The 13699-nt window shown below is 37.8% G+C and overlaps 1 protein-coding gene across 1 annotated transcript in view; it reads left to right on the plus strand.

Annotated features, from left to right (window-relative positions):
• The first annotated feature begins 579 nt into the window (after positions 1 to 579).
• Positions 580 to 13699, plus strand: part of LOC120999139 — a 260278-nt gene continuing 247158 nt past the window's right edge. Inside the window, exons 1-10 of the mRNA XM_040430012.1 lie at positions 580 to 589; positions 780 to 899; positions 2875 to 2991; positions 4403 to 4516; positions 5261 to 5374; positions 5460 to 5573; positions 8589 to 8711; positions 8798 to 8922; positions 12049 to 12216; positions 12519 to 12692. Of these exons, the coding sequence (XP_040285946.1) occupies positions 580 to 589; positions 780 to 899; positions 2875 to 2991; positions 4403 to 4516; positions 5261 to 5374; positions 5460 to 5573; positions 8589 to 8711; positions 8798 to 8922; positions 12049 to 12216; positions 12519 to 12692 (1179 nt within the window). The remainder of the gene's footprint in view (positions 590 to 779; positions 900 to 2874; positions 2992 to 4402; positions 4517 to 5260; positions 5375 to 5459; positions 5574 to 8588; positions 8712 to 8797; positions 8923 to 12048; positions 12217 to 12518; positions 12693 to 13699) is intronic.

Here is a 13699-nt window from a genome sequence, read left to right on the forward strand (position 1 = left end):
ATCGGGAAAGGTTTGAGTTCAGGAAGCTCAGACAGATGGCATCTTTGTGTTCTATCTGTCTTTGCACAAACACAAAGACTTCTGTGGGTATGCGTGGTCCACACTAAAATGGATACATGTTATCAGTGGACAATACGGACATCACATTTCCATGATTAACAAACAGAGGAAAAGCTCATAAAAAGTGTAATTTGGCAGACAGTACTCTGGAAATTTTCATGTGTACAGAATTCAGAAAATTGCAAACCAATATATATTTACTTTGCCATGAACCCTAAATATTGTGCTGGCATAATGTCTTGCGGATAATTTTTATCAGTTACTAGGAAGTTACTAGGAAGTTTGTTTTGCTAGAAAATACACAATAAATTTGCATTTACAAGTTACAAGAATCTAGATGATATTATCTTGACCTCAACTAAAAATCTCTGCTTGTCTAATTGGCATTTTCTTCAAATAGCAATTGTCTATTGCAACCTTCCTTGTGAACATGGTCAATGTTATTTTAAGCCTGGAACTACAACCCCTGCGTGTCAGTGCCAAAATGGCTTTACTCCGGATCCTGTGCAATCAGACAGAATGTGTATTGGTGAGTTTTTGACATTTTTGTGCTTCCATAGTATCAGTTAAACACTGTGATAATATCCACTTCTGCTATCCGCTAACTATCATGTATCTATCTAAGCCCATCTTCACTTTACAGTGGTTATAGAAGGGATTTACTAAGTAAATGGTATGTCATTCATTTTAACTAAATTCCTCCTGTATGTGTATTACAGATATCGATGAATGTAAACAGAATATCTGCGAACAATCCTGCGCCAACACTTTTGGTGGATATTCCTGTTCTTGTCAAGATGGTTACTCTCCAAATCCCAATGATAACACAAAATGTATTGGTAAGATTGAGTTTTAACCTCTGAACGATCTGTCTATTTTGGACTTTGAAGAGGTTGTCCAAGATTTTTATATTGCTAGCTTAAAAGGGTTTTCTGAGATTTTTTTTTCTGATGACCTATTCTCTGGATAGGTCATCAGTATCTGATCGGTAGGGGTCCGACACCCAGGACCCCACTGATCAGCCATCCTGTGAACGTTGCTGTCTTCTCGCAGCTTACCAAGCATGGCGCCATGCATAGTATAGCATCTGTGCTTGGTATCACGCTCTGCCTAATTCACTTCAATGGGCTAAGCTGCTCCTAGGCCATGAACATGTCATCATGTGGCCTGGGAAAAACAGGGTATAGGCCATGGAGCTACTACCAGCTGATTGGCAGGGGTCCTGGGTGTCACCCCTGCACGATCAGATACTAATGGCCTATACAGAGGATAGGTCATCAGAAAAAAAATCTCGGAAAACCCATTTAATCTTCGGATAAGCCATCAATATCAGATTGGTGGTGTCTAACACTCTGCAGCCTTGCCGATCACCTATTACGAAGTTTCTTCAGTGTCTGAACTACTCAGCTCTGCAGATTGTGTAGTGAATGGAGCTAGTTACTGCACCATAGCATTCATTTATTTTATATCAATATGAGATAAAGCAGTTATTAATGGGGAAATGGATTAGTGTTTCCTAATTTTATTTTATTTTTTTATATTTTTAAACACTATATTTCTTTTTTTACTATTTATTTCTCATACTTGAACTCTAGACATATGTACATGGAAGACCTAGGAGATAGCCAGTGCTAGGCTCCCCAGCTGCCATAGCAACCATCTGCACCCAGCAACAATGCTGTGATGGGTTTATAAATGAATGGGGAGACCAATCCCTCTTTTACACACTTTTATGCTGCAGTTGCTATTAATAGTGGCATTTGAGTGGCTAAACTGCTAGGATTGAAGTTATCTGCAGCTGCAGCAAGAGCCTGGCTGTGTATTACAGCCCTGTTCCTGCTACTGATGTTGTGGAGTCAGGGGATAAAGATGTACTTTGCAAACTGGGAACTAGCACCCAGTAAAACACCCCCATTTTCATCATAGGTCAAGAAGGTGTTAAAGTGGTTGTCCAGATGATAAAAATTATTGAGAAATGCCCGAGAATGCTTTACAAAAAAAAGTTCACACTAACCTCACCTATTGGCCACTGCTCCTGTCCCAATGCTTATTGGTCTCCTGCTGGTTTTAACTTCCTGGTTACTTTTCACATGCAGGAGGTGGGTTATCACCAGTGATTGGCTGAGTAGTCATTTCATGTGTGTCAAGAGGCAACACGAAGTAGAGACCCGCTAAGTGTCAGAATGGGAGCAGTGGGGATGAGTGAATATAGGAATAAATAAATAAAACTGACGCAGAATAATCGTTTTCAGCAACACTGTCCCTATACTCAGCTCACAGGACAATGGTGGAGACCGCGTGGGATGAGGGTTTTAAAAGGCTGCTGATTGGCTGGCTGCACAGCATTATGGGTAATCTCACATTCCTGGGATTCTTACTTTCACTTTGTAATATGTGCAGCTGCAATTTTAGGAAAAACTGATCCATTACCACGAAGCGTGAGGGAATTTGGATTTTTCCTAAAATTGGGACCTTATTCCGCTTCGAATGCTTCGCTCAACACTACTCATCATTGAATGTCATATCAAATAATCCGATTTTTTTATGGTTCACTAGAAAACGATTATTGCAAGAATTCCCCCTGTGTCCATGGCCAGTGCCAGAACGGAATATATGGATTTACCTGCCTGTGTTTCAGTGAATGGGAGGGAACAACCTGTAATACAGGTAAAAAAGCAGAAGTGCTTCAGATATTATGAGATACTATGCATTACCTATAGCTTTCCTGCAGCTGGGCTGGGGATGACTGGACCTTGGATTGTTATGTACTGTATTATTATAGACTTCAGTCTCTGTTTCTATTTTCTCCTATAGATATTAATGAATGTACTAGAAACAACCCCTGCAGTTCTCATGGCACCTGTAATAACACCATGGGCTCTTATACTTGTCTGTGTAAGCCGGGATGGACAGGACGAGCATGTACTGAAGGTAAAACTCCAAGGATGTTCCATCTGCCTTTCACCGGTGACTTATTATTACCATTCAGATGGTAAATTGGTTAAATACTGAGATTCTTCATAATCACAGATGATGATATTAGCATTTCTTAGGAAATACCACCATATAAAAAGCTCTTACAGAGAATTGTCTCAAACAGAATTGTATCACCTGCATACAGTATACCGCCTACAATACAGAAACCTGCTTTTCTACAGTAAATGGGCTACACTTTTCAAAGCCCACAGCAACCAATCAGATTCCACTTTTCATTTTTCAGAGCTCCTATGGAAAATGAAAGGATAAATCTGATTGGTTGCTATGGGGAACTAAGCCAGTTTTCCTTAGCAGCAGTTTTGATAAATGTCCCCCAATGTGTCTAATAGAAAAATCCTTTCCTAGTTCTAATGTGCTGCACTGAAATCGCCTGCAGTTGGAGATGAGCATGAGGTGGATGCATACAGTGGATGGTGGTGGGATGTACAGACCTCTTCCTAGAGCCTTCAAAGAGGTGGTTTATACTGTCCAGTTACCTTTAGGTTTGTCTCAGTACCTGGTCAGTGTAAATTATATAAAAGATCAATGATAAAAGACAAAAAATGCCATGTTCTGTTACTCTTGACAGACCAAGCCCATGTAAAAGTAGCTATCTTCAGGACACTCAGTGTTAATGCCACGCCTAGCACATGCCTCCCAAGTGTCCCTCGTTTGGAGAGACAGTCCCTCTTTTTGATCAAGGTCCCTCTGTCCCTCTTTGATCCTTAAATGTCCCTCTTTTTGACTTGGGGAATTAATGCATAAATGTGCATTAATAAATGTACTAAATTGCTCTTTACTAAACTATCAGTATGGTTTCCACCTGTATATTAGACCATTACTTCATTATTTGGTGCTATTTGGACCTTAATATTTAAATGGATATTGAAACACAAGAACAGAATTGTCCCAGGGGCTCCACTTGCTATAAAGTAATAAAGGAACCTATACTCACCTAACCGATCCCCAGCTGCCGCAGAGTCAGTAATTATGCTTTGGTTGGAGTAAGATGCGTGGCCTACTATGAAAGATAAGTGATGATCACCGCACATATTGTCCCTTCTTACAATTTTCTAAAGTTGGGAGGTATGCTAGCAGACTTCCATTTACGTAAGGTACAAGAGTGCAGCGCCCACAGGAGGAGCTGGCACTCCTTCCTTTACCTGCAGTAAGAATCGACCTGATGGAAATGCCCAATAAATCCCTTGGTCCTACAGGACATTCATTTTGTCATTTTGCAATGATGGTACATAATGTGACGGGTTTATTTCATGACAGAATGTGTTACTATACTGCATTTTGTTTTGCTTGCTCTATCATGATGAATGCATGAAAATAACAGTACATTTATTTTATTCCCCCTCAGATGTAAATGAGTGTTCGGAAAATCCATGTGGAAATCGTGGTTCTTGCTATAACACCATTGGTAGTTATGGATGTAATTGTTATCCTGGATACACTGGTGTAAACTGTAATGAAGGTAAGAGGCTAATTAGCATATCATTAAAGTTAAAATTGTGCAGTAATGGGGGCATCCATAAGCATGAGATTAGGAGATTTAGGGTCTGCTGACATTGGCACATCGCTAATGTCAGCCAGTTAAATAGGGTTAATTCTCGTGACAGAAACCCTCTAAAGACAATAGTAACTCTATTAAGTCGCTCCCACTAGTGGTGGCTGCAGGTGAAGAGCTAAGTAATATGTGAAGTGAAACAGGAGATTTATGTATCAGTGAATTTATGACACTTTCCTGGTGTAAATACATTGAGAAGTATGGTGTTCAGGATGACCGCCATCATTTTGAAGCAAGGGGAAAAATTTTTAGAACAATTTTATTAAACTTTTTTCTGCTTAATGAAAAAGATTGAAAATTTTTCCAGAAATCTGGCGCATTGCGCTTTCTATTCTTGCAGCTTTACTATGGAGTACTTCTCTGGTACTGGTAATCCTACAGATTATCACCTATCATTGCCAGGAAGATAAAATACTTCACATGGGAGAATATCTCAATGATTATGATAATCATGACTGTGTTTCATCTTAGTACAGTTGTTACACTGCTTATGTAATGAGAATACACATATAGTACTAGAAGATGATGTTTATAGCTAGCCATTGTATTTGTCACATATGTACTGTATTTGTGATGATTACTATTAATATTACTATTATTACTATATTTAAAGTGATCATCATTTTACATATAACACTGTTTTCCCTACAGATATTGATGAATGTCTGAGTAACCCCTGTAGGAATGGGGCCACCTGCAATAATCTAGTCAATACATTCTCCTGCTCCTGTGTTCCTGGATTCACCAGTAGATTCTGTGAAATAAGTGAGTACCTTACACAGTGTGGGGCATTTTGTGTATATTTGTGCCTTTTTACCTTTACTGATGATATCTATAATTTCTTTGGCAGATATCAATGACTGTACCCCAACATCGTGTTTTAATAATGGCATCTGTATTGACTTAATAAATAGCTTTTCCTGTGCATGTCCTTCTAACTGGGGAGGCCCAACCTGCAATATTGGTAATGGATTATTATTATTTTAAATTTTTTCTTTAAATGATGATATACATTAACTCCTTCCTGACACATGTCGTAATATTACGTCATGGAAGTCAGTGACTACCCGCATTTTGATGTAATAGTATGTCATGGTGATCGGGCGGGCACCTGTGCGGTGTGCTCCCAATCACTGCAGGGGCCCGGCAGTCACTGATAGCTGGGCCCCTGCTGTATCTGCTGGCATCGGCTTTTACAACTGACCGCGACATAGAAGGGGTTTGCTGCAGGAGAGGGAGCCCATCGGGTCCCCGCGCTGCTGTGGCGGGGACCCGATGGCTGACAAGGCAACCCAGTGCAGTGCAGAGGCTGCCAAATACCTTGCACGGCATCTGGACCTGCCTTCTACGGGTGCCCAGGAGATCCAGCCTCAGACTGGGTCTCCTAGGCAACCTGTTAGTTTATTAAAACACTAAACCAAAATGACCATAGAAAATAATATATGTACAACTAAACCCAAAAAGTAGAACCACACATGTAGTATAGAAAATTATCTTAATTACACATAATTGTTACACAAAAATCATACAATACGATATAAAATTTGCGGGTGAGGGCTACAGAGCAAGAATCCCCCCCCACACACACACACACAAGTGTAATGCGTCTATTATACATGTACAAATGATACACACACATCAATGAATGGCACATAATAAAGTGCTTCTACAATAATAAAGTGTAATCATCTGTAGCCGGTACAACAAAAGAGAGTCCAAAACTCATCTCGCATAGTCAAAACATACCCAGGTTCCCCCCAAAGTATGGTCCAAATCCCATGGCTCCAACTCAGGGAAACCCGGTAAGTGTGACCAGCAGCAGTAAAAGTGATATGAACAGTCACTGACTGACACAAACAAACAGTATACTAACCCAAGTATCCGTGGGGAGGGAGGAAGGGGACGACTCAATGACGTACGTTTTGCCTTAGCTTTGTCCAAGGGAATGAGATCACTGAGTTGCTACCCACAATATAAGCCAGGTACCCAGCTGGGATCATTCAACAGTAATTAGTGTACTCCAATCAATGGCCGTCCAGGGAAGGAAAGAAGGGTGTGTGTGCTTGGTCCGCTTGCTACTTTTTGAGTTTAGTAGTTTATTAATCTGTGTAATACACTAACAGGTGCATTGCAGAGGGGATCAGACCCCCAAAAGTTGAAGTCCCATAGTGGGATAGAAATAAAGTAAAAGTGTTTTTAATAAAAAAAAATAAAAAAAACCTTTCCCCAGATTTTATAATAAAAAATTGAAAAAAAGAAAAAAAAACACACATATTAGCTATCGCCGCATCCGTAATGACCGGCTCTATAAATATATCACATGATCCACCCCGTTCGGTAAACGCCATTTTTGTCACATTGCATCACAAAAAGTGCAACACCAAGCGATCAAAAAGGCATTTGTCCCACAAAATGGTACCAATAAAACCATCAGAGACACTAAAATATGATTTTTTTGCTTCAAAACTGCTATTATTGTGCTAAAGTGAAATAAATAAAAAAAGTAGACATATTAGTTATCACCGTGTCTGTAGCAACTTGCTCTATAAAAATATCACATGAAATAACCCCTTAGTTGAATACCGTAAAAAAATTAATCTATTTTTTTGTCACCTTACATCACAAAAATTCCAACACCAAGCGATCAAAAAGGCATAAGCCCCCCCAAAATAGTATCAATCAAACCGGCACCTCATCCCGCCAAAAATTAGATCCTACCTAAGACAATCGGTCAAAAAATAAAAAAGCTATGGCTCTCAGACTATGGAGACACTAAAACATCATTTTTTTGTTTCAAAAATGCTATTATTGTGTAAAACTTAAATAAATAAGAAAAAGTATACATACTAGATATTGCTGCATCCGTAACAATCTGCTCTATAAAAATGTCAAATGACCTAACGCTGTGCTAAAATTACAAATTTTTTGGTCACCTTGCTGCTTAAAGTGTAATAATGAATGATCAAAAAAAATCATATTTACCCAAAAATGATACCAATAAAAACGTCAATTCTTCTTGCAAAATACGAGCCCCTGAACAAGACGATCGGCAGAAAAATAAAAAAATAAGGTGTTCAGAAAATGGAGACATAGAAACATAACTTTTTTTTCAAAAATGCTTTATTATGTAAAACTGAAACAAACAAAGTAGACATATTTGATATCATTGCATCCGTAACAACCTGCTCTATAAAAATTGCACCTGATGAACATTGTAAAAAATAAAAACGGTTTCCAAACCGCAGAATCAGGGTAATAAATATTTTGTTTGGCTGTTAACCCTCGATGTGTTAAAGATTTTTTTTTTATTAAAATGGAAAATCTGCCAAAAAAGTGAAATTTAAAAATTTCATCTCCATTTTCCTATAATTCTTGTGGAACACCTAAAGGGTTAACAAAGTTTGTAAAATCAGTTTTGAGTAATTTAAGGGGTGTAGTTTCTACAATGGGTCATTTATGAGAAGTTTCCACTATGTAAGCCCCACAAAGTTGACTTCAGACTTCAGTTTTGGAAATGTTCTTAAAAATTTTAAGAATTGCTTCTAAAATTCTAAGCGTTCTAACGTACTAAAGAAATTTAATGACATTTACAAAATGATGGCAACATAAAGTAGACATATGGGGAATTATAATAAATATTTTATGAGGTATCACTTTCTGTTTTAAAAGCAGAGAATTAGAAATTTAGAAAATAGCAAATTTTTCAAAATTTTTGGTAAATCTGGGATTTTTTCATAAATGAAGGTGAAATATATTGACTCTAATTTATTTGTTTTCTCGTGTCACATTGTACGTCATGTACAATGTGACACGAGAAAACAAATTCAGAATGGCTTGGATAAATAAAAGTGTTCCAGAGCTATTACCACTTTAATTGACACATGTCAGATTTGCAAAAAAGGCCTAGGCAGAACGGCGAAAACTGGCCTGGGGTAGAAGGGGTTAAACCTCTAATGTTGTACCTGTTCATGCTTTCCAGATGTGAATGAATGTAAAACTGGACGTCATAGTTGCAGCCCCAATGCCAACTGTACAAACACAATGGGGTCATATTACTGCACTTGCAACTCTGGCTACGTGGGTAATGGATTCACTTGCAAAGGTATGTCGTATACACGTTTATCAGACTAAAGTTATTCCTTTTGGAATAATGAGACACGCTTACAGAATATTTTGTCTCTATTCCAGAGGACAGATTGTTTGAATACCGATCTGATAGAATTGCTACACAGCGCACCCAAGATTTCTTTTCTCCTATAATTGACATCCCAACAGGCTTTCCTTTTGGTGCATCATTTTATAACCAGTTATATGTAAGTTTCAGATTTCCCATTTTATAACCCGTTATGTGTAAGTTTCAGATTTCCCATTTTATAACCCGTTATGTGTAAGTTTCTGATTTCCAGCTCTAATAAGTGACCCCTCATAACTGCAATAATACAGAATGAAAAACCTATTGAAATTTTCCGTAAAGGGCAAATAAATCAGAGGAATGTCTGAATGAAAGCGATTGTGTGGTTTATATACTCTTTTAGGGAACTCTGAGGTTATAAAGTGTGGTGTCTGCTGGTGCCCCCTGTGCTCACGAGTGGGTGCTATTATTAAAGATGGACTTACATCATAAATATACAGTGGAGGTCCAGAAAGGGTTACATTCAGTGGTAACTTTGCAATGCTCAATTTCACCTATTGGGCACTGTAAGGAAATTGAGCCCTCCTCCCACAGATTACAGCTTTATGGGGGATCCAGCTCACTGTGGAAAACCCAAAAAAATGCAATTACCGAATAAACAGCAGAACCTTTACACAAGGTCATATGGACACTCGTTTTCAATAATTCCCCCATCCTCCAGCCATATAAAAGGGACTTAAAGTATAACTGTAATTTTTCAGAATAAGCCTGAGTTCTCACCTCAGTTATTTGATCAGTTATTTTGGCCATTGTGAGCCAAAACCAGGTGCGGGTCAGAAACACAGAACAGGTGTAAATCTTTCTATTAAACCTAATCTTTGTGTAGGCTTCACTACTGGTTTGGCTGTTAAGTGTGGGGGTACATAAGGAATATCATTATTTCTGGTCATTATATAACTTGTATTTCACATTTTTAGCAGCTTTTCCCTCTGCAATCGGTAATTCAATTTTTTTCTGAGCTGGCAGATAGAGACTAGCTGGGTTTAGGCACATACACAGAACTCCATGATAAGATATATTGCAAAGTTTCTTATATATATATATATATATATATATATATATATATATATATATATAAAGAAATAAGCACACCGCAGCACATCCATCTGGTGAAAAAGTGGTGGGATCCTTTATTCACCCAGGTAGCGACGTTTCGGTCCGCTTACTGGGACCATTTTCAAGCCTTGAAAATGGTCCCAGTAAGCGGACCGAAACGTCGCTACCTGGGTGAATAAAGGATCCCACCACTTTTTCACCAGATGGATGTGCTGCGGTGTGCTTATTTCTTTGTCTATTGACGCTTTTGGATCTCGTGTCGACACCGCTGGCACCCAGCATTTTCTGCTAGGTGTGCTGCCCTGAATTTTCATCACTTATATATATATATATATATATATATATATATATATATAGTAGTTTTCCAAAAATGAGGCAGCACTCCAAGATAAAAGTGAAAATGACCCGCTTTATTCCCCTCTGCAACGTTTCAACTGCTCCTTGCAGTCTTTCTCAAGCATACAATTGGTGTCAAAATATCCACATTTATACCCACCAAGTCTTGTGGGTCAATTAATACAATAAGTGACAATTACATAATCAATCGTACAAAAAATGTCCAGTGAACATAATTCAGTGTGAAATAATTGCATACAACATATGTCAAATCATCAGTGCATCATCAATGCATATACATTGTGAAATCATCGTCATTAATCTTCAAGAGATCGCAAACATAAATAACCATTCTCATAAAGTGCCTTGTGCTTTAATTGAAGTGATCACCTGTGTATGCTAAGTGGCGGTCAATCGGCCGGCAAATTATAAAAAAAATAAACTTACACAGCGGAGTACTGTGATGGCGTCTGTCTCGGCGTCCCCGGTCCTCCATTGCGCATGCTCGGTAGCCAGGCAACCAGTGCACACAACCCGCGACACGCCCCCTGATGTGTGACGTCATGTGACGATGATTTCACAATGTATATGCCCTGATGATTTGACATATGTTGTATGCAATTATTTTACACTGAATTATGTTCACTGGACATTTTTTGTACGATTGATTATGTAATTGTCACTTATTGTATTAATTGACCCACTAGGCTTTGTGGGTATAAATGTGGATATTTTGACACCAATTGTATGCTTGAGAAAGACTGCAAGGAGCAGTTGAAACGTTGCAGAGGGGAATAAAGCAGGTCATTTTCACTTTTATCTTGGAGTGCTGCCTAATTTTTGGAAAACTACATTGATGACCTTTTGGCCCAAGGTTTGAGGTTTTTTTTGCACCTGACTCTAGCAACAAGTGCTGCTGTCCTTTCTTTGTGTAATATATATATATATATATATATATATATACACAAACTTTTTTTTTTTTTTATTAATTTTTTATTTTCATTTTCAGCATATAAAAAATAACAAAATAACAGACAAAGATAAAAAAAAGATAAACAATAATGATTCCCATATATACACAAAAGTTTGTTACATAATTACAATTATACTTGATCATCAAGAGTCTATCATTAACCTTTTTTTTTTTTTTTTCCTCCCCCACCCTTCCCTTTCTAAATCCTACATATATCATAACAAATTATAATAACAAATTATAAAGACAAATTATAAGCCCCCCCCCTCCCACCCCCCTTGGTTGTCTTGGTGGTTTCTACAAAAACAAAAAGAAAAAAAGTTTGATTTCTTGATCTCATATCGGGGATATCTGGGATCTCAATCCTCCCTCCTGCATTTCCCATATCATTATCTTACTTCTAAATTATAAATTTTAAGCACATCTCACCTACTCCTTATCTCCCCCCTTTCCTCATATCTATTTCCTTCCGTGTTCTTTTTTATATATACAAACTTTAAGTGTACAGTAGATACCAGCAGTCTGTTGAAGGCTGTAAATAACAGTGGATTACATTCGACAGGTTCTACTCATTCATTATTGTGGAGAGTAATCTGTATTAGCGCATTTGTAATAAAGAAATACATAACAGTTTACAGGGATACAAATATTAAGAGAAGCACTGTCAACATCAGGTCTACAATGATGCAGAGCAGGGGTATAGCTATAGGGAGTTCATATTACACTGAGTCTGAGTGCACCAAAAGGATCCTCTGCCACATAAGAAGACACTGGTGTTATGAACGGCACAAGTCATGAAGGCGCTAGACAAGCCTTGGGGACACCAACACCTCTGGTGTATGTTCTAATAACTATGTAAACTCTTTTTCTTCTTTTTAACAGTTCACAGATAATGGCATTATAGTTTTTCGTCGAACCTCTTATGAATCATTATATACACTGAGATATCCCTATAGTACCTTCTACAACAGTGATTATTATACACCCCCCATGATTGCTGTTTTCTGGGCAGATGCAGATTTCTCCGCAATGGGAGAACTTTACTATCAGGTGAGATATTTCTTTCTATAACTCAATTCTCAATATATCAGCATTGAATAGACACAAGCTCTTCTAAATTGTAGAACATTAGAGAGAATCAGAGAAACTATTGTATATTTCCAGTTCTGGTATGTATTTGATGTAAGAATGATGGCATCTGCTGAATTTTATATTGACTATAGTATTAACTACTGTAACTGGAATAAGAGTGTCCCCTCAATGAAAATTAAGTACAATCAGAGGCTAGGAAAGCTGTTCACTTTTCTTTTTGATTCTGAAATATAAGAATCTCTCTGCTCTTTGTTTTTCAGACATATAACTTCCAAGCTTCACCCAATTTTATTACAAACTTCAAAAGCCAACTTGAAACAGACATAAATTCATATTTTCCTTCCCTTCCTAAAACTTTTCAAGCTCTTTGGGCCATAAAGATAACATGGCATCAGGTCCTGCCCTATCCTTGGTATTTCTTCAATTCCTTTGAGGTAAGATAATTAAGAACAACAGGACAAGACACATTGGTTTCTTCAAATGTTTCCTCATTCATTTGTAAAACATTCCATGCTCAAAAGTCAAATTGCTTGAGGACAACAGCTGCTATAGCCTGGTCATTGGATTTAGGTTTGGTGTGGTGCTGTGTGGTTTATGCCAAACATAGCATTTGGTTTCATTAGTGGGATCCACATCACAGATGGCTTTGACCCATAGTAATTTCTATACACTGATGCTTTTAACCTTTCTGTTCTTAGACCCAGGAGCAGACATGCAGCAAAACGCATAGGGCACCCGTGCAAGGACAGAAAATTAGGCACTTGCATTTGAAATGACAGTAGGAAGCTGATTTTAAGGTAGCAGTAGGCACCATCACCTACTAGGCCCCTATGCAGCTGCACAGGTTGCATACGTAGTATGTCCACCTCTGCTTATTTCCCACCTGTTTTCCATCTACAGTAAATCGGGACTCATAGGTCATTAACTCTTAGTTTTTAATATCATTAGTACCGAATGCAGACAGCTGTAAATACTCAGCCAATACTTAGATTCAATGGTTATATACATCACTAGGCACTGTAATATTAGATTTAATATTAAAGACTTTCACTAACAGCTATTTTATTAATATTATATTTTATTTTATTAATAATCTATTGCATGCAACCTATTGTTCTAACTGTAACATTTTTATTCCAGACAAACACCTACCAAGCTGTGTTAGTCACAGATGGCATCTTTTCTTTCTGCCTGATGCGATTTGCAGATGGAGGAATGAATTGGAGATATTACTCACTTCCTAGTTATTACCTGCCAAAAATGGGCTATTTCAGGTATATTGCTTCAAGATTGTTTTTTAGCTTTAAAGTTTAGTGCAATTTTTCTTCCTATAACTCCAATGGATGTTTATTAATTGTGCACTGCATGTCTGCCTTACCTCAGAATATGACCTATTGTTTAAATCACATTTTTGAGCTAAACATATTTTTAATCAGTCACC

This window comes from Bufo bufo, chromosome 4 (assembly GCF_905171765.1).
Source record: "Bufo bufo chromosome 4, aBufBuf1.1, whole genome shotgun sequence".
Taxonomy (NCBI): domain Eukaryota; kingdom Metazoa; phylum Chordata; class Amphibia; order Anura; family Bufonidae; genus Bufo; species Bufo bufo.